Below are 24,015 nucleotides of genomic sequence, written 5' to 3'. Positions count from 1 at the left end.
GATTGGCGAGTTGATCCGAGGTGCCCAATTTTCCGCCTCGTAGGGTAGACATATTGGCAGAACCCTTTTAGTTTAAACAGAATGAGGCGGCCTTCTGCAACGGGAGGGGCTGTTGATGACTTGTGGGAGAGACTGTTGATGACTTGTGGGAGGGACTGTTGATGACTTGTGGGAGAGACTGTTGATGACTTGTGGGAGGGACTGTTGATGACTTGTGGGAGGGACTGTTGATGACTTGTGGGAGGAGCTGTTGATGACTTGTGGGAGAGACTGTTGATGACTTGTGGGAGGGACTGTTGATGACTTGTGGGAGAGACTGTTGATGACTTGTGGGAGGGACTGTTGATGACTTGTGGGAGGGACTGTTGATGACTTGTGGGAGGAGCTGTTGATGATGGTAGCAGGAATTAGCAAGCAGCTAGTAGCAAGAGGGAAACACAAACCTGACAGACACTGTAAAGATGAGCAACTGGGGAGACAAGGAATTGCGCGCCCTCCTTGTCCTCGCAAACGAAGAGGCCATTAACCGTCAGATGACGGGGACGGTGAAGAACGGGCTGACTTATGAGAGAATCACCAAAGGATTGACCAGCCGCGGCTTCCCTCCCACGTCACTGTTTACGTCACACGCTGACCTACACGTTTTGTTACTTGCTCACGCCCCCCATTGCCCCGAAAAAGGTGCATTAAACAAAAGTAGGTAAGCGGCATTTTGCTGCACTCTCTGATTTTGTTTTTATACTGCCAATGCTGAAAAAAAACTGATTGGGCTTTCCTGCAAATTTGCACAATTCCTATCTAAAAAGGGCTTTTCATACAGTAGATGTTTGGAAAAGCAGCTGGAGTCCAACATTGAAACTAAGCTTTGTATTGCTGTGGACAGGAGCAGCAACAAATAATGTTTTACACACACACTAGTAACTCTGTGATGACTTGTTAACTACAGGACGTCCACCTTGATGGTAGTCTCTTAGCTGTCTTCTGTCCTGTTGGCGTCACTGTGTTTCCACAGTACACAGAGGCTTTCTGTGAGCGAGAGCAAAGGATCTTGATTAAGTGTTCCCTCCGTAGAAACAGCATTTTGATGTTTCTCTTCCCATAAAAAGTGGTGATGAAAAGCTGGTTTGACGGATCACAGCAAACTCGTAAATGAAAGTTTTTCATTCTGGCTGCTCTCACAGTGCATGCTACCATTTCTCTTTATTGCCGTCATTTATGTTCACATGTGTACAGTGACTGCGTGTGTGTGTGTGTGTGTATGTGCACACGTTGGTACATGGTCAGCACAGTCATTTATATCCAATCACAGCCCTTCCTCTGCAGCACTCAGGAATCCATCAAACCATGCGCTCCCTCCCAGTGCCGGCCGGCCGCTCTCATTCTTGATTTGTTTTTATTTTCCCTCTTTCTTGTTGCCTTTAGAAAGCAGAGCAGTTTCACTCGAGTGGGCAGCTGTAACACAGCACCACAGTAATCAAGCACGCACACACACCAACGCACGGCACTGAGCTCAGACCAGGGGAAGTGGGTCAAATGGTTCGTGTCTTGGCAATGGATTGGCCAGCAGGGGCCTGACACAAAGACACACCCACACACACCAGCTTGTTTCTCTTCAGCCTGTCCGGAGGTCCGTCTGACGAATAGGTCAGCCCTCTGTGGGGATGAGAGAGAAAAGCTGGCCAGAGAATGAGCAAAATTCATCATGTGCCATCGCCTACTCACTTCCCTCCGCCTCTTTCATTCTCCCATCTCTCTGATTCCTTCACTCTCTCCTTTTCTTCTCTGGGTTTGTGAAGCTCTCCTCCTCCTCCATCTTTCTTCCTGTCTTCCTCCAGAGTCGTAAAAGCTGCAGCAGTGTGTGTTTTTTCACTGTTTCTGTTAGATTGTTGTGACATCCTGTCCTAACTGTCTGCTAAATCACTGTCAGGTCTCACACATACAGCAGCACAACACACACACACACACGCACACACATACACACACACACACTCCTGTACTCTTATCTTTGTGAGGATCTTCTGTGATATAATGCATTTCCTGGCCTCTTATTAGGGCTGCCCCGATAGTCGACCAGAAATGGCCCTAAATATGACGACTATTGGTCGACTAGGAAAATTCTCAGTCAGCGGCATCCCTACATGTCACCCTAACCTCAACCATCGCAATTAAACACATAACACCACCTTGTCTTATTCCTCAAACAGGCCTTTAATAAAGAAGCAAGGAGTGACTGTAAACTGTCTTCACTCTGTTGGTTAAATCATGTTTTAGTCCTCACTAAGTAGGCCTACACACACACACACACACCCCCCTGCTGTACAGCGCTGTGTGGTGTTGCTGTGGTAGCACGGCCTCCTTCCACTGCAGACTTTGACTCCCAGCAGGAGGAACATGGATCGCTGTAGAGATCACATCTGTGTATCACCTCCTTCTGCTCTATCTCTCTATCTATGTATTTGCAATTTATTTTTCTCCTTTTCAGCACTAACTTTCCTGCTGACTCTAATTTCACCTGATTTTTATAAAGCGTCCAGTTGCTCTGCATGGCCAGCCAGTAGACGATGAGTTAATCCCCCAGTCTGTCCACTCCAGATAAAAAGCTCTTTTCTCTGTCTGCTTTTCTCCTTTTAGAACACGCCATGTGAAATTACTTTTCTCTGACTCGCTTATTTTTTCGACTGTTGCTCCTCGTCTCGTCTCTTCCATGTGTGTGTATTTCTCACACAGTCGCCATGCTTATCAGGATGCACAGTATTTTATTGGCTGTGTAGTATCATGTGAGATGATTAAACGTGTCCAATCGATCTGTGAGTTTCATGGGCAGCTACACGAGTGCTACAAATGCTTCAGTGGTTGGACCTCCTTTTTAATTCTTGGTGCCACAGATTCAACAAGGTGCTGGAAACATTCCTCAGAGATGTTGGTCCATATTGACATGATGACATCACACAGGTGATCCATGATGAGAATCTCCCGTTCCAGCACATCCCAAAGGTGCTCTATTGGACTGAGATCTGGTGACTGTGGAGGCCATTGGAGTACAGTGAACTCATTGTCATGTTTGAGATGATGTGAGCTTTGTGACATGGTGCGTTATCCTGCTGGAAGTAGCCATCAGAAGATGGGTACACTGTGGTCATAAAGGGATGGACACGCTCAGCAACAATACTCAGGTAGGCTGTGGTGTTTAAACCATGCTCAGTTGGTACTAAGAAAATCTCCCCCACACCATTACACCAGCAGCAGCAGCCTGAAGCGTTGATACAAGGCAGGATGGATCCATGCTTCCATCTGAATGTGGTTTTTCCAATCTTCTATTGTCCAGTTTTGGTGAGAAAACCCGTGTGAATTGTAGCCTCAGTTTCCTGTTGTTAGCTGACAGGAGTGGCGCCTGGTGTGGTCTTCTGCTGCTGTAGCCCATCTGCTTCAAGGTTGGACAAGGTGTTGTTGCTTCAGAGATGCTCTTCTGCACACCTTGGTTGGAACCAGTGCTTATTTGACTTCCTGTTGCCTTTCTATCATCTTGAACCAGTCTGGCCATTCTCCTCTGACCTCTGGCATCAACAAGGCATTTTGGCTCACTGGATATTTTCTCTTTTTGGGACCATCCTCTGTAAACCCTAGAGATGGTTGTGCTGAAAATCCCAGTAAATACTCAGACCAGCCCGTCTGGCACCAACAACCATGCCACGTTCAAAGTCACTTCAATCACCTTTCTTCATCATTCTGATGCTCAGTTTGAACTTCAGCAGCTCGTCTTCACCATGTCTACATGACTAAATGCATCGAGTTGCTGCCACGTGATCAGCTGATTAGCTATTTGTGTTCATATCATATCAATATTTGTAGGCAGTAATTCTGTCTTTATTTGTCACTGCCTGCCTTCCAATCATGTTAAAGGTTTACCTCCGCACATCAGGGAGAAGATTTAAGTTGGGTTTTTCAATTTTATTTATTAGTTCATAATAAATAAAATTAAATAAAATACAGAAAGTGACAGTTAAATAGCAATGCCAGTTGAATTTTAAACAACATATATTCTTGATAAAGTAAAAATACATTGAGCTGAGATTTCTGGTGTTGCACGCAGCCCATCTTGCAGTCTTATCAGTGTCGTCCTCCTCTCTGCCTTTCTCTGACATTTTTTGTGGTTATGAGTTCTGTTGCTTACACGCTTTTGTTTGCTCACATGCACACACACACACACGCGCGTTAAAGCAGTGAAAGGGGCCTCCCTGCAGCAGTTGTTCTTCTTGGCTCAATAAAGTCGGTGTCGTGATTTGCTTCTCATTTGATAGAGTATCTTTGGTAATCTCCAGCAGCAGTTTCGGTGACAGACCGAAGCAGCCAGCTCACCAGATGACATTAAATGTGGCATGCCGCAATGCCCTTAAGGTAGCCACTTATCCGGCTTTAGCAGCATTAGCTTCGTGTTAGAGCTAGCCCACGCCTCGTGCTTGTCCTCAGAGGATTAGCTTAATGTTAGCGCCGCGGCTCGCAGCAGCACAAGTGGCTCACGGCTTCAACTGGGAGCTTAATTAAATGTCACTGCATACATAGAAGAACAATACAGTAAATTTTCATTATAGTTCACACGGGTATGCGTGTGTGTGTGTGTGTGATTGCGTGCTATCACATCTACTCAGTTCCATCTTTTTCACATTCAATGTCCATAAATCACCTCCAGCAGCAGCAGTCGGGGGAAAACCTTGTTGGGAATCTGGAATATTTAGCCTCCATATATACTGTATATTGAGTGCGTATATTTAGACACAGCGTGGCTGCTTCAGTCGTAGAGATGGATATTAAAAGTTAATACACTCAAGTGCGCTCGGTGATGCATTTTCAGCAAATGAGACTGAGCTGAAGCAGAAAGGTTGCGTATATGATTGATATTTCTCCGGTTGGCTTCAGCCTTCAAAAGGTCTCAGAACAACAGCTGCCAGGAGGGAAAGGAGTGAGGAAGGAGCTGCTTTGTGGAAAGTATGAATGGATGGATCAAAGGATTGAGAGACTGAATGGAGGGATGAAAGCCAGATAGATGGGATAGGCTATGTTTAGATGTTCATACTGAATCCCTTTTGTTTATCAAATCCAATCTGGTAGATTGACTGCCTGCATGTAAAACTTGTCAGATTTGTGTTCAACATTCTCCATCTGTTGCTGGTAGCAAGGGACGCACGCACATTAAGCAGCAGGGCCGTTTGAGGTGGAGAATTGAAACGTATTGACTTCACACCACAACAATATTAAATATGTTTTTACTTCACGTCAGGGCATCAAAGTCTGGAGTTTTTTTTGGTATGTGATCGTGGCCTGTCCAGACGTTACACACCTAAAAGACTAAACGCTCTATTGTTGCTGCAGGAGAATGATCAATACTTCTTGAACAATACTCAATGCCTGGATTAGTCACATGTCATTTTATATCATCAGGTACTATATGTTTTACATCAGTCTTGGAGATCATGTGTCTGAGAAACATGATTTCTGTTTTGAGGTTGCACAAGTGGGCTGCCTTGGTCCTTTATTATTCTCACTGTACATGCAGCTGTTTGTTTCCATAGTTACACAGATGACACGCAACTGTACATCTCTGCTGAGCCAAACGATGCTGCAGCCATGAACTCCATTACGACCTGTCTTTGGGCAATAAATAAATGGATGAGCAATAGTCTCTTAAAGTTAAATGAAGACAAAACTGAAACCCTGAGAAAGAGAAATGCTGCTAAATAATCTGGTGAATTTAACCCCCTGGATTGAATCTGGGGTGACGAGTCTTGGAGTGATCCTTGATTCAGATCTAAGATTCAAGTCCCACATTAACAAGGTGACGAAAACAAAGCTAAGGTACGACCATTTCTAAATGAAAAGATGCTGAGAAATTGATTCATGCTTTTGTTTCAAGCCGACTCGACTGCTAATTTTAAGCTCCTCCACCTTGTATACAAAGCCCTAACTGGGCTGGGACCGAGCTACATCGCTAACTCCCTTGTTAACTATTTGTCTCTAACAACACTGCGATCATCTGCTGCTGATTTATTGGAAGAAGACTGAAGATGCAGCCTTTGTCAGTGACACCCCAAAACTATGGAACACACTACCTATAGATATCAGAGAAGCTAGCTCGCTAAATATTCTTAAAAGAAAGCTAAAAACATATCTGTTCACTTTAGACTCAAACTCGCTCTGACTTCCTGATACAGGTCTGAAACTATTTCTCTTTATGCTTCACGCTGCTGCAAATCTGTTTCTGTTTTATGTTCATTCTATTTTCATGTGAAGCACTCAGTGCTTACACTGCCTTTATTGTAAAGACTTTGTGCTGCATCTCTTGTATGAAAGGTGTTATATAAATAAAGTTTATTGTTGTTATACACTGCAGGGAAGTACTGATACACAATCTGATACACAGTGGAAACTGCTCATATGGATCAAAAAGCTTGAGACAGAATAATTCCAGTGCTGTTTAGATTATTTATTTATCAAGTAATCTGCTTACAGTGTTCTCTTTGGGTCTTTTTATACATGCAAAAATATGGAACAATTCTAACAGTTTTCTTTACATTTTGTTTTTACCTTCACTCCCCAGATACTCTGCCTTGCGCTAACCCATCTGCTTCTAGCCGGCTATCTGAGGCTGCTGCTGCGTGCGCATTGAAATCATAACGGGAAAAAGAAAGTAATTTTCTCTCAATGAAAAACGTCGTCCTTGAAGCTTCTGTCTGCTGGTGATGGAGACAGAAAATGAATTCACAAGAGGAAAGATCTTGTGAATGAAGCCGCCCTCGTATATTGGTACATAATCTGTATCGGCCAATATCGACTTTAAAATTAACTATCATGAACGGCCAACATGGTTTTATCTTATTTTGCACAATGAATAATATAATATACATTGAAAAGTATTGTATTTCGTGTCTCCATCTGCTGATGGACCGTCACATGATAATATGATGTTTATTGCATTGCTGAAGAGACTTGATGATCACCATAATTAGGTAGGAAAAAAGTGGATATATCAATATCTGTATCGGTTATTAGTCAAATGAGTTGTTACATATTGGCATGTTGGCAAAAAATCCAATATTGTGCATCACTAGTATATACTTGTGTCAGTTACATTAGTCAACAGGGTTCCCAGGGTCATGGAAAACCTGGAAAAATCATTGAAGGTTTTGGAAAAGTCATGGAAATTTGTTGTGTGGAGTGAAATTGTTGCAGTAATCTTCCGTAGATAACCTTTAACGTTGTATAACATAACGTCAAAGGTATGTCCTGTAGCTGTCGACGTCATGTAGCTCAAATATGTCTATGTGGGACGTTTCTTTGTCGTTCTTTGACTTGTCTTTGAACAGAAAATCCCGCACACAGGAGCCTTGCTCAGCTTCACCATTTTTTTGATAACAGTAGCGTTTTGGTTCTCCTGGACTATTGTCAAGAAGAGTGTTCGTCAAGAGGGTTGAACACTCTTGGATACATAAAATAATAAAAGATACAACTTGTGGGGTGATGCCGACAAATGTGCGTTCTTGTCGAAACTGGTCGTCTTATACACAGTTGTCTCTCTGGTCCTGTTATAGCTGACTGGGAACCCGTTGGTGGGTCTTCTTGTGTTAACCTTAGCACAGTTGCTAACACGGCACGACTAAACGTTTGCGGAACTCGAGCTTGTGAGCTTTGGCTCTACATCACTGCATTCTGCATGCGGCTGAGATCATTGTACCATGACCCCCATATTGTGACAGTTTGGCACAAACACACGGACTGTTACAGCCCCAGGATCTACAGTCCACAGCTGGATTGAGACCCCTTAATTATCAGCAAACAAGTTGGAGAGACAGCTGGTGGTATTCAGGGGTGGAAACAGTGATGATGATGAGGATGCAGGAAGGAAAAGTAGAGTGGTTGTCCCCCCCCCCCCCCACCCCCCCCCCCCCCAAGAAAGAAGCTTGTCTTTGTGATGCAGTTTGAATGTCTCACTGCAGTGCTCCACCATACTGAGACTTTTTAGTGTTTCATTTAAAGTCTTTGTTATCCAGTGATGTGCTTCAGTTCAGTTAATGCATCACCGTCCATCCTTCCTCCGCTCAACCCGTTTTACATGACACAACAATTTTCAGTTTGCATCAGAGAGACAGTGACAGAATATTGATTTGTCTGAGCAGTCTTTTTTTCCTCACGTCAGTCTCGTCAACGCCCTGGTTTCATCAGATTATATCAAATTATCTTTTCCTCCGTTTTCATCCTTTAAAAGCAGAACGTTATGTTTCACATTTGTCTCACGAGGAGAGCTTTATGTGGTGGTTCGTGTTTTTTTTTCTCTGCCTTCTCTGTCTGTCATCTCTCCCCAGTGATTCCTCCAAACAGCCGACTGCATTGTTCTTTTCAGCTTCACTAACCCCCTCCATTAACCCTCCTCTTCTTAAGGAACCAATTAAAGTAGTAGATGCTTATTGCCAGGCAGCAGTAAGAGGATCTCAAATAATGGGATTAATACAAACATCACTTGAACCTAAAGAAGAGCAGAGACGTGTTGCCAATTTGCACACGAGACAGTCCTACAGATGAGTCATCGTTTTTCAGGAGTATGCTGCGCTGTGCATTTTCCATTTTCCTCTCTGCTAACAGTGAGAGCTAAGCTACAGGAAGCCCTGAGGTAGGCAGCAGCGTCTGAAAAGCTGAGGTGTTACGCTGGAAAAGCTTCGGGGTTCAACTGCTCAGACTGGTGTAAAATAAAATATGATGTGGTGTAAATATGTCTTTTTTTTTTGCCAGTAGCGCCGGAGTCTGCAAAATAAGGAGGGTGCTTTATGATGTTGTGATGAGGGTAAGAGCAGTAAAACCCTCAAATCTGATAGGGCTTACCATACTGAACAAAAATGATCCAAGACTTCTAATGATGAGGTAATAAAGGAGAAAAGAGCCTGGGTATAGTGTTATGTTGCTGATTGGTCAGGGCGCCTGCACAGTGGGGGATAGCCTCTTTCATGATACGCAAAGAAGCAGCTGATCAGACAGAGTTATACAGGGTTGTTAAGACGTTGGCAACATTATCAGTACCACAGATAGTTGCCTTGCAGTGCCACAACTAGCGTATTTGACGCCCTGGGCAAGCAATATACCCAACAGTGCTCAACCATGGTGTGACTGTGATTATTACTCACTGATGAACACATTGAGGTGAACTCAAGATGCAATCTCTGAGGCTAAAATATGAAGCCAATGATGAAGTGCCAAAACTGCAGTTCCTCTAATGTCCACTTGAGGCTGGCTCCAAGAGCGAGTCAATCCCCATAGACCTCCATGTTAAAAACCTTACAGAAGAAATAAACATGTTTGCAGCCTGGTACAGAAAAACGTATTTGGTCTCTATGGCTAATTTCTCCGTTCATGACAACTGAGCAAGGATGAATTTTTATATAACTCACCCATTTACATTTTATTAAAGGGAAATTTCGGTTTATTTCAACCTGTCTCCTATCATCCTAAATTTGTTTCAAGTGACTAGTGACATAAAAATAATAGTTAGCATGTTAGCCGTTAGCCTAGATACAGCCAGGGCGCATAGTAGCGTCAGACCTGTTAAAATGTAAGTGAATGGGCAACCTTCAAGTGCAAAGTTAGTCCACTAAACAAGCTTTTTTTCCACAAAGACCGCCTCATATCGTTAGGATAAATGTCAGAGAACATATAGAAAACGACATGTAAACGTGTTGTCTTACCTTACCGGTGTGCTGCCATGTTTGTTTACCATTTAGCTCTGCTTTCCAAAGTGCAGCCGAAATATATCTCGCGAGCTCTAGATAAAGCCCAGCTGGATACTACTCCAGGTGGAGGTGTCTCGTCCTCGGTCACATCCAGACCTTGAAAATAAGGCTGCAACCGGTCCCATTCCTTGCAACAGAGGCATTCCTCTTCTGTGGGCACTGGGGCACAGCATTCACAGGTACACCACCAATCTCCAGAGCTACGCAGCCTTGCAGCAGCCATTCCTCCTCTCTCGTCCTCTACCTGTTGTGCCTCTCTCTCTCTCCTCCTCCGTTCTTCAATTTCACGAAGCTCTTCGTCAGTGTATTCTGGCTCAAATAAATAAGGGCGGCCATCAAACTCTGCAAAATCAAATTCCTCCTCCACAAAGTCGAAGTCTGGCAAAAAGTCAGCCATTATTCTATAAATCTTTCATAAAATAAATGAATGAACTTTTCAGGCTACTGTCCGGTTCTGCCTTCCAGCTGTTGCTGCTTGTTCTCACGAGATTTCAGGCACGGTATGAGATCACTGCTTGTTCTCACGAGAACAACACACCGGTAAGGTAACACAACACGTTTACATGTCGTTTTCTATATGTTCTCTGACATTTATCCTAATGATATGAGGCGGTCTTTGTGGAAAAAAAGCTTGTTTAGTGGACTAACTTTGCACTTGAAGGTTGCCCGTTCACTTACGCTTTAACAAGTCTGACACTACTATGCACCCCGGCTGTATCTAGGCTAACGGCTAACATGCTAACTATTATTTTTATGTCACTAGCCACTTGAAACAAATTTAGAACGATAGGAGACAGGTTGAAATAATCCGAAATTTCCCTTTAAGGCTCAAAGTTAAGCATTTTTAAGGACGGGGCTGCTAGAGTGACAGGCTGTCTGTGAGGATCACTGAAGTCTGTGAGTCCGGTTCACTCCTCTCTTATTCTCAGCTTCAGCCTCTCGTACGAAAATGGTCACGTTTGGTTCCAGAAAACCAAGATGGCGACGGCTAAAGTACCAACTTGAGACTTCAAAGCAGGAGTCCACAAACCAGAAGCTACGTCCATTATTTATACAGTGTATGAGTGGACTGCATTGCCAGGACGAGAGATGGCACCCCTACAACAGACCGCATTAGATCTTTTGATGATTTATCTCAATGTCTGGTCTCTTGTGAAAATATTTATGACATATGAGGGATGCATACATTGGACCTAATTTATTAAACAAACGTACGACACAAAACTGGGCGTACGGTTACTTCCATGCAAAGTTCGGCATTTATCAATGTGGACGTGAGCAGAGGCTACGATCTAATCTCACGTCAGGTCTTAGCTCGTGCACGGAAGTTTGGGTCAGCGTGGACCATCGGTGCAGCAGTAAATCTGACTGAGGTGGAGAATTGTTAATAGACCATATTCTGACTGACATCTAAGTATTTACAGTCACATGTAATCACCTTAAAAATGTGTAGTCGCCATATGGACACGTGCTGTTTGTCACAGCTGGCAGCTGCCAGGCTCTGTAGGACTGACGCTTGTGCTCAGCTCTGTCTGAAACTTTTCTGTTTTTTAACACTGACAAATCAAAGCATGTTTATAGAATTTATCATTAAAATATCATTTTAATGCACTGTGTCATTATTTAAATACTAGTAGCCGAGGTGATTAAATCTTTACCGGTGTCCAGCTCGGACACACGTCTGTGTCTCCTCCGCTACCTGTTATGCCTGAAATGGAAGCAGACCTGATACATGCAGCGACACGCTCCTCAGTCTGGATCAGTTACAAGCTTTTGTATGAATATTAGAACATTATCTATATTACTAGTCCATACCCATTGAGTGCACAGTTGCCAACGTACAGTTTCACATGGTGTGTGTTTGGGATACAGGTCATAGGAAATTGCAGATTAAATAGTCAACTGAACCCATTAAGAAGAGCAATGTATTCAGACAGAGTGTTTGTGAATTTGATAGTACGATTGCTTTATTGAAAGTACAGTAGTATTGCCAGTAGTGGGATAGTTAGTGGGCTAAAACTGTACATTAGTAGTTGAGGTAGCACGTTGAAAGGCAGATAGTTAAAGTGTTTATATGATATATTGACTTAAAAGTGGGGCGCACTGGTAGAATGACACACTGACAGTTTCCATGATTATGTACAGCATACCATACCATGACTTAGTCATACCAAAAATTAGAAAAAAAACCCAACAACATTGGTCCACAGGGGGAGCCACAGCGATCGGTTGCATTTTAGCCATTTTGAAGCATTTTTCTGTTGTTATAGCGCCACCCAGTTGCCAATTAGAGTTAAATTTCTCCAGTCACCTTGAGGCGTCCTGTTCTACATATCTACCAAGTTTAGTAAAAATCCATATGGCGGTTAGGCCTAGATAAGAAATGAGCTCTCTAGCGCCCCCATTTTGTTTGATGGGGTCAATAATGGAGGGGTCCCCTCAGATTATGTGTGGTCATATGCCTACAAAGTTGCGTGGTGATGGGTGAAACCCTTGAGATGTTATACACCTTTATGTGATGAGCCACGCCCTCCGCAATATTCATTGCCTTATAGAAGCTCAGTTTTAGTAAGTTTTCCAACTTTTGCCAAGAGGGAACTTTAGATATTGGTCCCTAGATTATGTTCACCCAGTTTCATGCAGATCGCTCAAACTTCCTAGGAAGAGATCCATTTGAAGTGTTTTTCAAAAACTTCAAAATGGCCGAAAATCTATATAGCCGTAGGTTGGTTACTTATCATGGATGTATAAATTAAATATTCCAACCTCGAGACTGATTATACACTGCAAGGCCGCAGCAGTGTTTTCTTTCCATACTTAATTTTTCTGACTTCCTTTGATTCCACTTCTCAGACTGTAACATAGAACCAGTTGGTTATATTGGACCTGGGATGTCAGCATTTCCATTTCTGGCGTAGAGAAGTTTCTCTTCTTGGCTGTATCACGATTCTCCATGTTGTAAACTCTCACTCTCACTCTCAAGGGACAAGGCCTCTAGACTCAGAATATGCTTGGTAGGGATATGTAAATGACGATTGTTTTCAGCTGCCATATTTATCAACATCTGATCATTCCTACGCTGTGATCGGTGATATAAGAACATTTCATGAATCCCATGTGAACCCCAACATAAGATGATTTCTACACTCTAATCTGCACTGGTTTGTAAGATAGATTGATGAATGAGGGCCATTATGTCATCTTTCAGTTGCAGAATTAATAAGGCTAATCAGTATGTGATGACAGATCATATGAATGCACGCTGGTCCTGCTGTCATGTATGCTCATCTCTCTGTGTCTGTTTGCTTTTCAGATCTGAAGAGGGAGGCCAGCATCTGCCACATGCTGAAGCACCCCCACATCGTGGAGCTGCTGGAGACGTACAGCTCAGATGGGATGCTCTACATGGTCTTTGAGTTGTAAGTCTTCTCCCGGCAAGGAACATGACTCAAACATACAAGTCACATCAAAAGCTCATGTGGGTGAAAGGCAGAGATGGTGGGCGGGGTCACAGTAGGTTGCACCTACTGGAGGACATACAGTCGGAGGAGTGAGAGGAAGGAGAGAAGGATGACAGTGTGAGGAGGGCGGGTGCAGCAGCAGCAGGACAGAGAGGAACCCTGCGGTGGTTTTATATAATCAGCACTGATATGAGAAAGCTTGTTAGCTGAGGATGGGGGTGGGGTAAGAAAAAAGAAAAGGGGGCGCGACGGTGTGCAGGGGGCGAGCGCAGTCCCATATATATGAAGGGAAAGAGATGAGATTAAGATTTCACACTCGCTGCTACCTCCAGCCTTTCTCAGAGCTGCGCCTCTCCCCGAGCTCCTCCTATCTTCATCTTTCCTCCTCTCCCAGAACTAATTCCTTTATCATTTAATTCTGTTATCGCTGAACAGGCGAGCGCTCGGGTTTCGCACACAGTTCCATCATACGGCTCGGTGCAGGGGAGAGAACTCTCAAGGAAACGCAAAGCGAGCTCCATTTAAAGGGATTTTCATGGTTTTGGAGCTCATTTGTGCACAAGCTTGTGTTTCATACACACTAATGCACACACGTGGGAGTGCAGGTGGATTTGAGGCGTTCTTGGAGTGGTGCAGAGAGCAGAGCTGATAACGGGGTAAACATGGCAGATAGATGTGGACAGCTTCATGTGTCTCCCTATCTCCCTGGTCTCCCTGCCGGCTAATCAGGCAGCCTTAAAATGTGAGTGTGTGTGTGAGGTGATAGGAGTGGAGGAAATATGGATGTGCCACAGCCAAGTCCTACATAACAGCCCTGTTTAATTGGTGCAGAGGCTTAGTGACAATAAAGAGTAGGTTACAGTAATTGGGGAAGAATGGGAACAGAGCAATTATGAGAGACAGAATCGGCTGAAGCTAAATGACTGGGCCATAATTAAGTGTGTGTGTGTGTGTGTGTGTGTGTGTGTCTGAGGATTGTCACTCAGTCTTCAGTATGTGTGTGTGTGTAAGTAAACAGCCAGCTAAACAGGACCAAGGCGGTGTGTAAGGGCCTAATGACCGCAGCTTAAAAGTGAGTCCCCGGCAGCTTATTGATTGCGAGGTGTGAGACGCACTGTCACCTTCAGCTACAACCTGATTCTGACTGCGCTGAGCAGCTGTTATTGTCAGAGCTGTATCTTTACTGTAAATGTCTCTGGAGGGATTTTATGAATGCAAAAGCATTAAAACTTCCCCATTACAGAAACAGCTTCTGCTGCTGAAGGCTCCGTTGCATGAAGTGAGTGCAAATATTCTCATCTCTCTCTCTTCCACATCTCTCCCTCTGAAAAGAACCTGACCGTCCACGGATTTAAAACTTCTTTTTGCTTTGAAACACACTCTTAAATAGTTTATTATAAGATCAACTGATTTCACTCAGTCAGGAGGAGTGTGCGGAGACACTGCTTTTACCACTTTCTTCTGTCTGTATACATTATATTAAAACAAATCTAAGACATGATCTGACTTTATCTAATTTAGTTCTTCTCTCACGCACGCCTGTTTAAAATCATTTATGATCTCACAACCTGCGAGGATGCCTGGTCTATCTCAGCAGTGGCATCTGCTAGCAGTGACTTGGTACCGCAGGTCAGAAACACATCCGGTTGAAGTAGTGAGGAAGTGGAACTCCATACCCACAAGCATTAGAGGCTCAGGAAGCTTTGCAGTGTTTAAAACCCACCTTAGGTTTTGGCTAAGGAGGTTACAAAGAGGAGTTTTCACTGCGTCATATTTCATCATATTGTTGGGGTACAACACATGTGCAGTAAAATCTGATATGCACTTGAGGCGTCTGCAGTCGGCCTTGAGCCGGAATATATTTTATATGAAAAGTAAAGATATGGGTGACAGTTACAACTCTGCAGTTATTAAAAGATCCTTTAAAATCATCATAAACTAGTGCTTTTAATATGGAAACTTTCTATTGATAATCAGCCATCATCCAAGTTGAGTGTACCCAAAAGGTTATGTCAGACTGAGCACAACTAAGTAGGCTAGAAGAGCGCACTCCAAAAGCACCTGAGCGGACACCATTCCTTTGGTGGTTACAGATTAAAGGTCAAAGTCACTGTGACCTCGCCTGTCCCATTCTTGTGAAGGCAATATCTCAAGAACGCCTTGAAGGAAGTTTTTTCAAATTTGGCACAAACATTCACTTGGACTCAACAATGAACTGATTAGAATTTGGTGGTCAAAGGTCAAGGTCACTGTGACCCTGTCCATCTCACTCATGTGAACGCAATATCTCAAGAGAGCCTTGAGAGAGTTCCCTCAAATTTGGCGCAAACGGCCACTTGGACTCAACAGTAAACTGATAAGACACTGGTGGTCGAAGGTCAAAATTACTCGAAAGTTCATATGAAAATTTTGACAAAACTGCAGACAGTTGTCTGACAGGATAAGATGATGAAGTGATGACATTTTATATCCAAAAAGTCAAAGGTCAGCTTCACTGTGACATCATCATGTTCTGCAAAAACACTTAGCTGGACATTACTCAGCGTCATATCTCAGGAACAGAAGGGGAGACATTTGGTCAGATACTGAATTGGTGACTCTAATCTTGAAACTGTGCTGATTGTATAGATCTTCTGTGTGTGAAGCATCCATGTTTTCACTGACATGGATGGAGACTTTTAAGTGCAACTTAACTGCAAGGCAGGAAGTCTAGTTTACAGCTTAATTGAGAAAATTCAGTTCATTCAATACATAAAGTAAAACAAGAGATAAAGCCGTTCTGCATATTAATACAACTAGGGATGCACCGAATATTCGGTAACCGAATATATTCGGCCGAATATTGAAAAAAAAACACACATTCGGTATTTGGTGGAATAAGTGAAAAGCAAGGCCGAAGAATAGCAGCATGTTTTGATAACGCAATCAAACAGCGTGCGGTGACAAACGGAGTAAAATGTCGGCAGTGTGGCGATATTTTACTTTGTCCCTCACCGCACTTGCATTTGTGACTAAAAATAGTTTTGTGCGAGCAAAATAAATCGTTCAGCACGCTGTGCAAGTACAGATTTCAACCAGCAGCAGCAATACGGCAGCCATAGTGCTCCATGGCGCAAGATAAGGCTTACCGGCGACGGAGAATTCCAGCTCCAATAATGTCCTCTTCTTGGCGTCATGACTGCCCAAAAGCACCTGAACAGCAGAGCCGTGGCAGCACTCAGGTATGTGATGTGTCAGAGGAGAAACGAGCCGTTCACATTACTCTTTGTGGCAGATAACGGTCCACAAACCTCACTGCACTTTAGGGACTGTTCTTTACTTGTCAGGGAAGGAGGGTGGCTGGTTGATTCTTATTTTATTTATTTATTTCATTTTGATCCCCCCTATGTTAATCACTCATTGATGCTGTTTTTGAAGTATGAATAGGTCAGTAAGTAATTTATTCCATTGAAATATCATTGATGTATTATAGAAAAGTGATTTATCTTTTCATAAATGACAAAAGGCACATCTGCCTCATTTTCGCTGTGGTATTGTGATACTACTCAGAACCGTGATACTTTCACTGGTATCGTACCGTGGGTCCCAATTTTGGTACCGTGACAACACTAATCTGGAGGGGGGTCATCTGCAAAAACTAATGAAAAACTAAACAACGGCATTCGGTATTCGGCCAAGCCTTTTATTTTTATCCGGCTTCGGCTTTGGCCACAAATTTTCATTTTGGTGCATCCCTAAATACAACATGGTTAGTGATGCTAATACTTCACATGTGGATTATCGTCAGACTGTACAGTTTACCAGTGTTGTCTAAACGTCTCATATGCAGGCTAGGGATGCAAGACATTGAATTTTTTTCCAGATATCCAGTATGCAGATATGTAACAACTCATTTGACCAATAACTGATACTGATATAAATATTTTTCCCACCTAATTTTAGTGATGGTCGAGTCTCTTCTGTAGTGGAATTAACATCATATTATGCATGCATACTCTTGCATACTTATCATGATGGCCCACATGTAATGTGTAATATGTAATATTCATTTATTGTGCAGTATAAGAAAAAGCATGTTCTTTTTAAAGCCAGTATCAGCCGATACCGATGATGTACTGGTATTATCGTGCATCCCTAATGCAGACTACTGTTACTGTTGGCAAAACAAGACAGTTATGTCCAGCAGCTCCACATCGCAGGCCGTAACAATAACAATAATGCTGCTCTTTCAAAATCAAGGAATACATTTGTTACTCAGAGCACTGGCATCAGAAGGTAGCACGAGCAGAGTGCTATTTTTATTTTTATTTTTTTAAATATATGAATGATTCTCTGTCAAAATCAGCAGGGGGAGGCTCATAGAAACAGCTGATGCAGCATGTTGTTTGTGGCACGCCTACCTCCTACATCACCTCAGTGTTACCTCTACATGTGCAGGAAGAATATATTTATTACAGCCAAGGAGAAATGATCACATTAAGCATTTACATGGTTATTAAGCACCAGAATTCTCTTAAATTAATTAATTAAAGGATGATAAAGGTTTACACCACCCTTCTCAGCCCAATCAATCGCCAGTCTTTTCCAATCTAGGTGGTTATGTGAGGCATTTTTATTCTGATTATTAGTGGAATATTGGGGTCCATTTAGATGCACTTAGTGTAACTGCACTTTATTTACCGTGCTGTTCATTGACAGGTCTAAAGAGTGGTGCAGTGGGCACAGGAATCGATATGCAAAAGGATGTTTAAGGGTGTTTCTATCTATGGCTACCTACAGGTGTTGAAAAAGGCTCATGCATGTGCACCCAGTTCCACAACAGTTGAGATTTATGTAGCAGAATCAGGCGATCCCGGGTCTTTATAAATGTTATGAAAAGAATACCTGCACACGTTTCTGCCTTCATGCATACTCAGCCAGATTTAGTCGTGAATCTATTGAGTTTTCTGTATCTGGTCTCTGGAGTTAATCATCTCCATCTGTGTATTTTACTAATCAAACAGGCTCTTAAAACAAGATTTCTGAGTAATTATGTTCAGAGAAAGTCAAAATTGCCTTCTTGAAAGTACACACACACAAAAAAACAAATTTCCTCAAATCGCTTCATCTGAAGTTGTTTTTAAAGAATAACTGTCACCATGTCTAAATCCCCGAGTCAGCCGAGACAGGAATATTGTCAGCATCACGTCAGCAGTTGTGGTGATACAGCTGTTTCTGCATCAACCCTTAGAGACAGAAACATAATTACAGCTTCTGCTCCTCTGACCACCGTCTTCCATTTCACCTCCACTACCAATCACAGAGACGTTTTAATAAGTGTGACCTTTCCTTTGTACCCAGATTCCTGCCCTGACCTTTACACCACACTGATCCTCTGTCTCTGTCTGTCTCTATTTCCATCTCTGTCTGTATCAGTATGGATGGAGCAGACCTGTGTTTTGAGATTGTGAAGAGAGCTGATGCTGGCTTTGTCTACAGCGAAGCAGTTGCCAGGTGAGGTGACACACGTTTGAAGCTCTCTCTCATGCTGTTCTTGAAGTTTATAACCATTAAATGTACTTAACTGTGATGTAACGATACCTGTGCACCGACTTCTCCTCAGTCACTACATGAGACAGATCCTGGAGGCGCTACGCTATTGCCACGACAACAATGTCATCCACCGAGACGTCAAGGTATTTCTGACTTACATTTAATTTTCACACTTTACTACAACCGCAGTTTGCTGAAGCTGCAAAGTGGCTGTGTCTGCCTGCGAGGCATTAAGTACGAGCAGCTGGAGTAATGTTAACACATGAGGAGTGACGATGCATCGCAGAGACATGATTATAGAGAACGACACAGACTTGTTCATTTAAAGCGCCCAGAATCAGACACAGACAAGTGTAAAGCTGCTGCCTCACCATCAGTTCTAGTCAGACCTACAGTCTGATGGTCTACAGGCAGGAGAAGTAAAGCAGGGTTTATACTTGTGTGTCAGCTCTATAGAGAGCCTATGCTGTAGCCTACCCACGTGGTCTACGCTATTGTGAGCATTTATACTTGTGTGGTGGTGTGTCTGTGTCACTCTGCAGTTACACCTTCAAAACACAAGTCCGTGGTCGGGTTTCTGTGAAGTGCCGTAAAGTTTAGTTGATTCAAAACACACATTAAACACACATTAAACATGGCTTAATAGAGACAATCTCAAACACAAGTGCACAAATCAGCTTCACTATAACTCACAACGTTCACTGACAAAACAACTGTCTTATACTAAACACGTTTTCCAAACAAATACAACATGCTAACGTTATTAGCACAAGCCTATGGCATTTTACATTGTATAAATTAGCCTAGCAGCTAGCAGAGATTTCCTCTGCTCATATGAAGCCAGGATAAATCACACACAAATGCTATTTTAGTGGAGGCTTTGTTGTCTTCACAATTTATTGTTTCTTATCTGTGAAATTAAAGTAAATCAAAGCTTTGTGTGTGTGTGCGCACGTGCCTTATGACTAGTAACTAGTGCGCACTGGGGCCCGTTGTAACTGCTTTATGCCACTGATTAGGTCTCTCTTTATATAGACCTAATCAGGTCCATACCTGGAGCAAATGAAGGAGTCTTTGTTGATCTTTGTTGGGTTCAGTGTGAGTCAGTCTTCCACACTGTTAAATTCATATCAGACATCTTTCGTCTTGTGTTTTTGGCTTCAGGAAAGTTAAAAAAAAAAGACACACTCCTCCAAAATTTGAGGATCTCTGCTGTCAGAGTTGTAGGTTACATATGCATTTCTGCACTTTCCCTTATTCTGATAGCTTGACAGGCCTCCTGTGCCCAGTTACGGTTGCTAACGTGGGTTTGGATAGTAGCCCGTACAGGGAGGGCCTTAGTGAAGGTTCATGTTGCTTTATACCAACAGGTGTTTCTGTTATTTTGCCCTCCACATTGATATCAGTGAGGGTAGTCTGAATAACAGAAGGTCTGTACAGAGCATATATTTCAGCAGCAACACAAAGCACATCCCCCAAAATGATCCAGCTTGTCTGCTGGTCCTTAAAATGTCTTATTGTCTTAAATTCAGATTTAATGGGTCTTAAATATCCTGACAGACCCAATAACTGTAGTTTTGTTCAGTTTGAAGTGTCATCAGTGTGTTTACTTGGAAAGAGTACTTACACATGCCAAACAAACACACACTGTGTGTATTTCCATCGCAGGTTTGGTCTTAAATTTCATATAAGGTGATATTAAAGGGTCTGAAAAAGTCTCAAATTTAACTCTGCTATACCTGTAGACACCCTGTGATCTTAAAGTTGAATCAGCACTTTTCTAAAACAGTTAGCTGCAGTCAGTTCACACCTACTGTAACTCAATTATCTGATGGTCAATCGAGCACAAAGCTTCAGTCTTAGTGAATCTCAGTCTCCCTGAGAAACAGCTTGATACTAATTTACACTCAGAAACAGCAGCAGGAAAAAGAAAAATAATCTTCAGTTGCCTGCTGTGGTATTAATTGTTAATTTTTATGCTTGCAGGCTGCAGCATTATTATGTTTACATCTGCAGGTCTGAGCTGCTGCTGCTGCTGCTACTTTCTTTTCCTGTAGGTGGCGCCTGTTGGCATGTGTAGACTGCCTCAGCCTCCTAAACATGACTGACTGAGCCTGTGAGTTTGGGAGGACAAATCCAGCTTTTGTATCTGGAATAAAAATATTTCCACTCTCCTCTTTTACTGCTTTGTCCATGTGTGCAGGATCCAGATACAGATTCAGTTAGTCTGATTGAAGGACTCCTGTTTGACAGTGCTAGGATTAAAAAAGCGGGAGATAGTTTTGGCTTCATCAGCTCACCTTAATTTATTATATCATGGTGCAGATCAGCAGACAGGCCTCCTCAGTGCGACCCTGATCTCAGTGTTAAACTCCACGGTGAATATAAAACACTTTTAAATCAGGTGTCATTCACATAAAGTAAGACAACACATTACTTTGAGTGTTCTGAATGAGACCGTGTCTGCGTCCTGCTGTGTGGTGGATGGCAGGAAACTGTGGAGTGACAGGTGGCCTGTGGTTTCACAGAAGAAAATCCACATGTCACATATGAGATTCATACTGCAGAATTACTATGAGATGCTTTTTACTGCTTTTCCCTCCAGTATGTCACCCTCACATCGGGTCTGTGCGTGTGGATGTGTGTGCTTGTGTTAAAAGGTTAATGCATTTGCTTGCGTCAGTCGTGTGATTGTACATCATTATTTGTGTGTGCTGCGGGCTGCAGGTAGCTATTGTGTCAGCCAGTTTTAACCAACTCTTACAATAAGTAGAGCCAGCCCGGTTCCAGGAGAGAAAGAACAAGGCTTTGCATTCAAAGCGCCGTCTCTTGTCTCCTCCGTCACACTCTCTGCATTCACAAACAAGCAGTGCACAACACAATTCCCTCAGCAGCCTCCCCAGTTGTGAGTTTAATGTTTTTTATGTGATATTCACAGATCTCAATTGCAGTGCTTCCTTTTATATGTGTTTTATTGCCTTTTGCAAGAGACTCATAACGCATATTATATGGCCGCAGTCAGCTTCCTGCTTGTGGGTTACTATCTCTGTCCTCGGCATTGTGCTCAGGTATTAGTCATCGTAGGCCGTACAGTCCTATCTCTCTGTCTCCAGTCGGCTGCTCTCCCACACGGGATCCCTGCTGAATTACTGGCTTAGGCTTAGGCTCATTGTCTATGTGTGAGCGATAGCCAGCCGGTAAGTTCAGCGGGACACCAGATGATACAGCCCACTGTTTACAGCCACAGTCAGTGTGTTTCTGGTCAGAGGACTGATAGCTGTTTTGTTTTAGCTCTCAGTTACATCACCTGTCTTCAGGTGTCTTCAAGTATTCAGACCTGTTACTGATCCTCAAGTAGCAACACGGCAGTGAAGAAACACTCTGCATTCAGAATGTTGCTTTAGTAAAAGTACAAAAATATTACCATCAAAATATACATCAAATACTAAAAGTTAAAGTACCATAAAACTTCAATGAAACGCCCAGTCCCTTTTGCTAGCCCGGTGTGGCCACACATTTTGACACATACAGGCCGGTCTCAATGAAAGGTCTGGTCTGGTTGCCAAGTAGTTCATTTTTTATTTATAGACATTCTTCGGATGTATAAAACCAGGTGTTGGCTACCTCAAATTATGTGTCCAATCCTCTATCACACTGTAAGTTCACATCAAAAGAATCAAAAGAGTTTTTCCACAGAAATTAATCCAAGTTGTGAGGATTGTTTTAACAGGAGAAAGTGGTGTTGTGTCTGTGTGCAGGGTGCAGTAATCTTTAAGTGCAGTAACTCTCAAACTAATGATTCATAATTGATATGTTAAGTAATATTTACACTGGTTCAAATAAACAATTTGATTGTATTTCCTGATCTTTGCTGAGCAACAGTTTTGTGTGAAAGGAATTAAAGGCCTGTCCCAAATATAGGCCTGTTGATTTCAGTGAGTTAAGCAAATAATAGCCTGGGCTATTAATAGAAGTTTTACGGCAGTCACTGGGCAGGATGACCCATTTAAAATCATAAATTACTGGATTATTATTATGTATTGAATGTGTTCATCACTTAAATTTTGGAGCTGGTAGACAGGTGGATAATTTTATTTATTTTATATTCTGCTTGGTGTTTAACCTTTAATAATACATCATGATTTATATTTTGCGTCAGAGGTATACTGTGCAGGATTTCCATATAAAACAGTGTCCATACAGAAGCAATCCCACCAAGTCATCACTGAAGACCCACTCTCAGTGTGTGATGGTTTAGTTATCAGCAGAGACTCTGCCCTCTGCCTGGATTTTCATATTTTCTCCTTATTTCCTGTGTTCAGGATGTTTATGTGCATGATCCCCTACAGTGCTCAGGTGAGGTTGGGGATGTTGGGAGTTAGCAATCAGGCGCCAGACCGTAAGCAGCACACAGCACCGAAAAAAAGACAATTGCAGCGAGGCGAAATGCCAAACGAGATGGAATCTGGCTTTGGCTTCGGTTTTTACTTTCACCTTTGCTGGCGAGCAATGATGACAAACAATAACTCTCAGTTCTGCTCAGTTTACCTTTAATAATCTAAATCTGCAAAGTTTATTGTAACCAATGTTTTCAAACAATTCTAGTGCAGTAAAAAATACAATATTTGACTCCAAAATTTAGGGGAGTGGAAGTATGAATTATTATAAAATGGAATACTCAAATAAAGAACAAGTACCCCTAAAATTGTACTTCAGTACTGAGCTAATATACTCAGTTATATTCTATGGAAGCGTATTGCATTCACTTGACAAATAAAAAAGCCCTCTTTTTCTGAGTAATATTTTCTGTTTTTTCGAGTAATTTTTTCTGTTTTTCTTGGTAATATTTTCTGTTTTTCTGACTAATTTTTTCCGTTTTTCGTGGTAATTTTTTTTCCTGAACAAGGAGACAAGATACTTCAAAATCTCGCGAGGAGCTCCCACCTGGCAGTTGTCAGCTAACGTTGTTACAACCTGTTACTAAACTAACCTGTTACATTGAGCGATAGGCCTTGACTAGAAGGATGCAGTGGAAAACATAGCTAGATTATCATACCCTGTGTGTAACTAATTACGTGTCTTACCCTTATTGACCCCGTAGCTGAAATTGTCTAGGAGCAGGAGCACAGATGCAAAATACATCCATGAGCAGGAGTCACCGTGGATACAGGGGTCACTTGCAGGTGCCAGGTGGGAGCTTCTCGCAAGATTTTAAAGTATCTCGTCTCCTCGTTCAGGAAAAAAAATTACCA

General features: G+C 42.5%; 1 protein-coding gene across 21 annotated transcripts in view; it reads left to right on the top strand.

Moving 5' to 3' along the window:
- caska (calcium/calmodulin-dependent serine protein kinase a) overlaps window positions 1-24,015 on the top strand; it is a 207,718-nt gene that overhangs the window by 84,260 nt on the left and 99,443 nt on the right. For all 21 annotated transcript variants that reach the window (XM_033618126.2, XM_078174720.1, XM_033618122.2 and 18 more), the window contains exons 3-5: window positions 13,084-13,189; window positions 18,647-18,724; window positions 18,834-18,906. In XM_033618126.2, the coding sequence (XP_033474017.1) occupies window positions 13,084-13,189; window positions 18,647-18,724; window positions 18,834-18,906 (257 nt within the window). The remainder of the gene's footprint in view (window positions 1-13,083; window positions 13,190-18,646; window positions 18,725-18,833; window positions 18,907-24,015) is intronic.

Source organism: Epinephelus lanceolatus, chromosome 14 (assembly GCF_041903045.1).
Source record: "Epinephelus lanceolatus isolate andai-2023 chromosome 14, ASM4190304v1, whole genome shotgun sequence".
NCBI classification, from domain to species: Eukaryota; Metazoa; Chordata; class Actinopteri; order Perciformes; family Serranidae; genus Epinephelus; species Epinephelus lanceolatus.
Note: the sequence above shows the minus strand (reverse complement) of the source record. Positions and strands in the feature narration are given on the sequence as shown.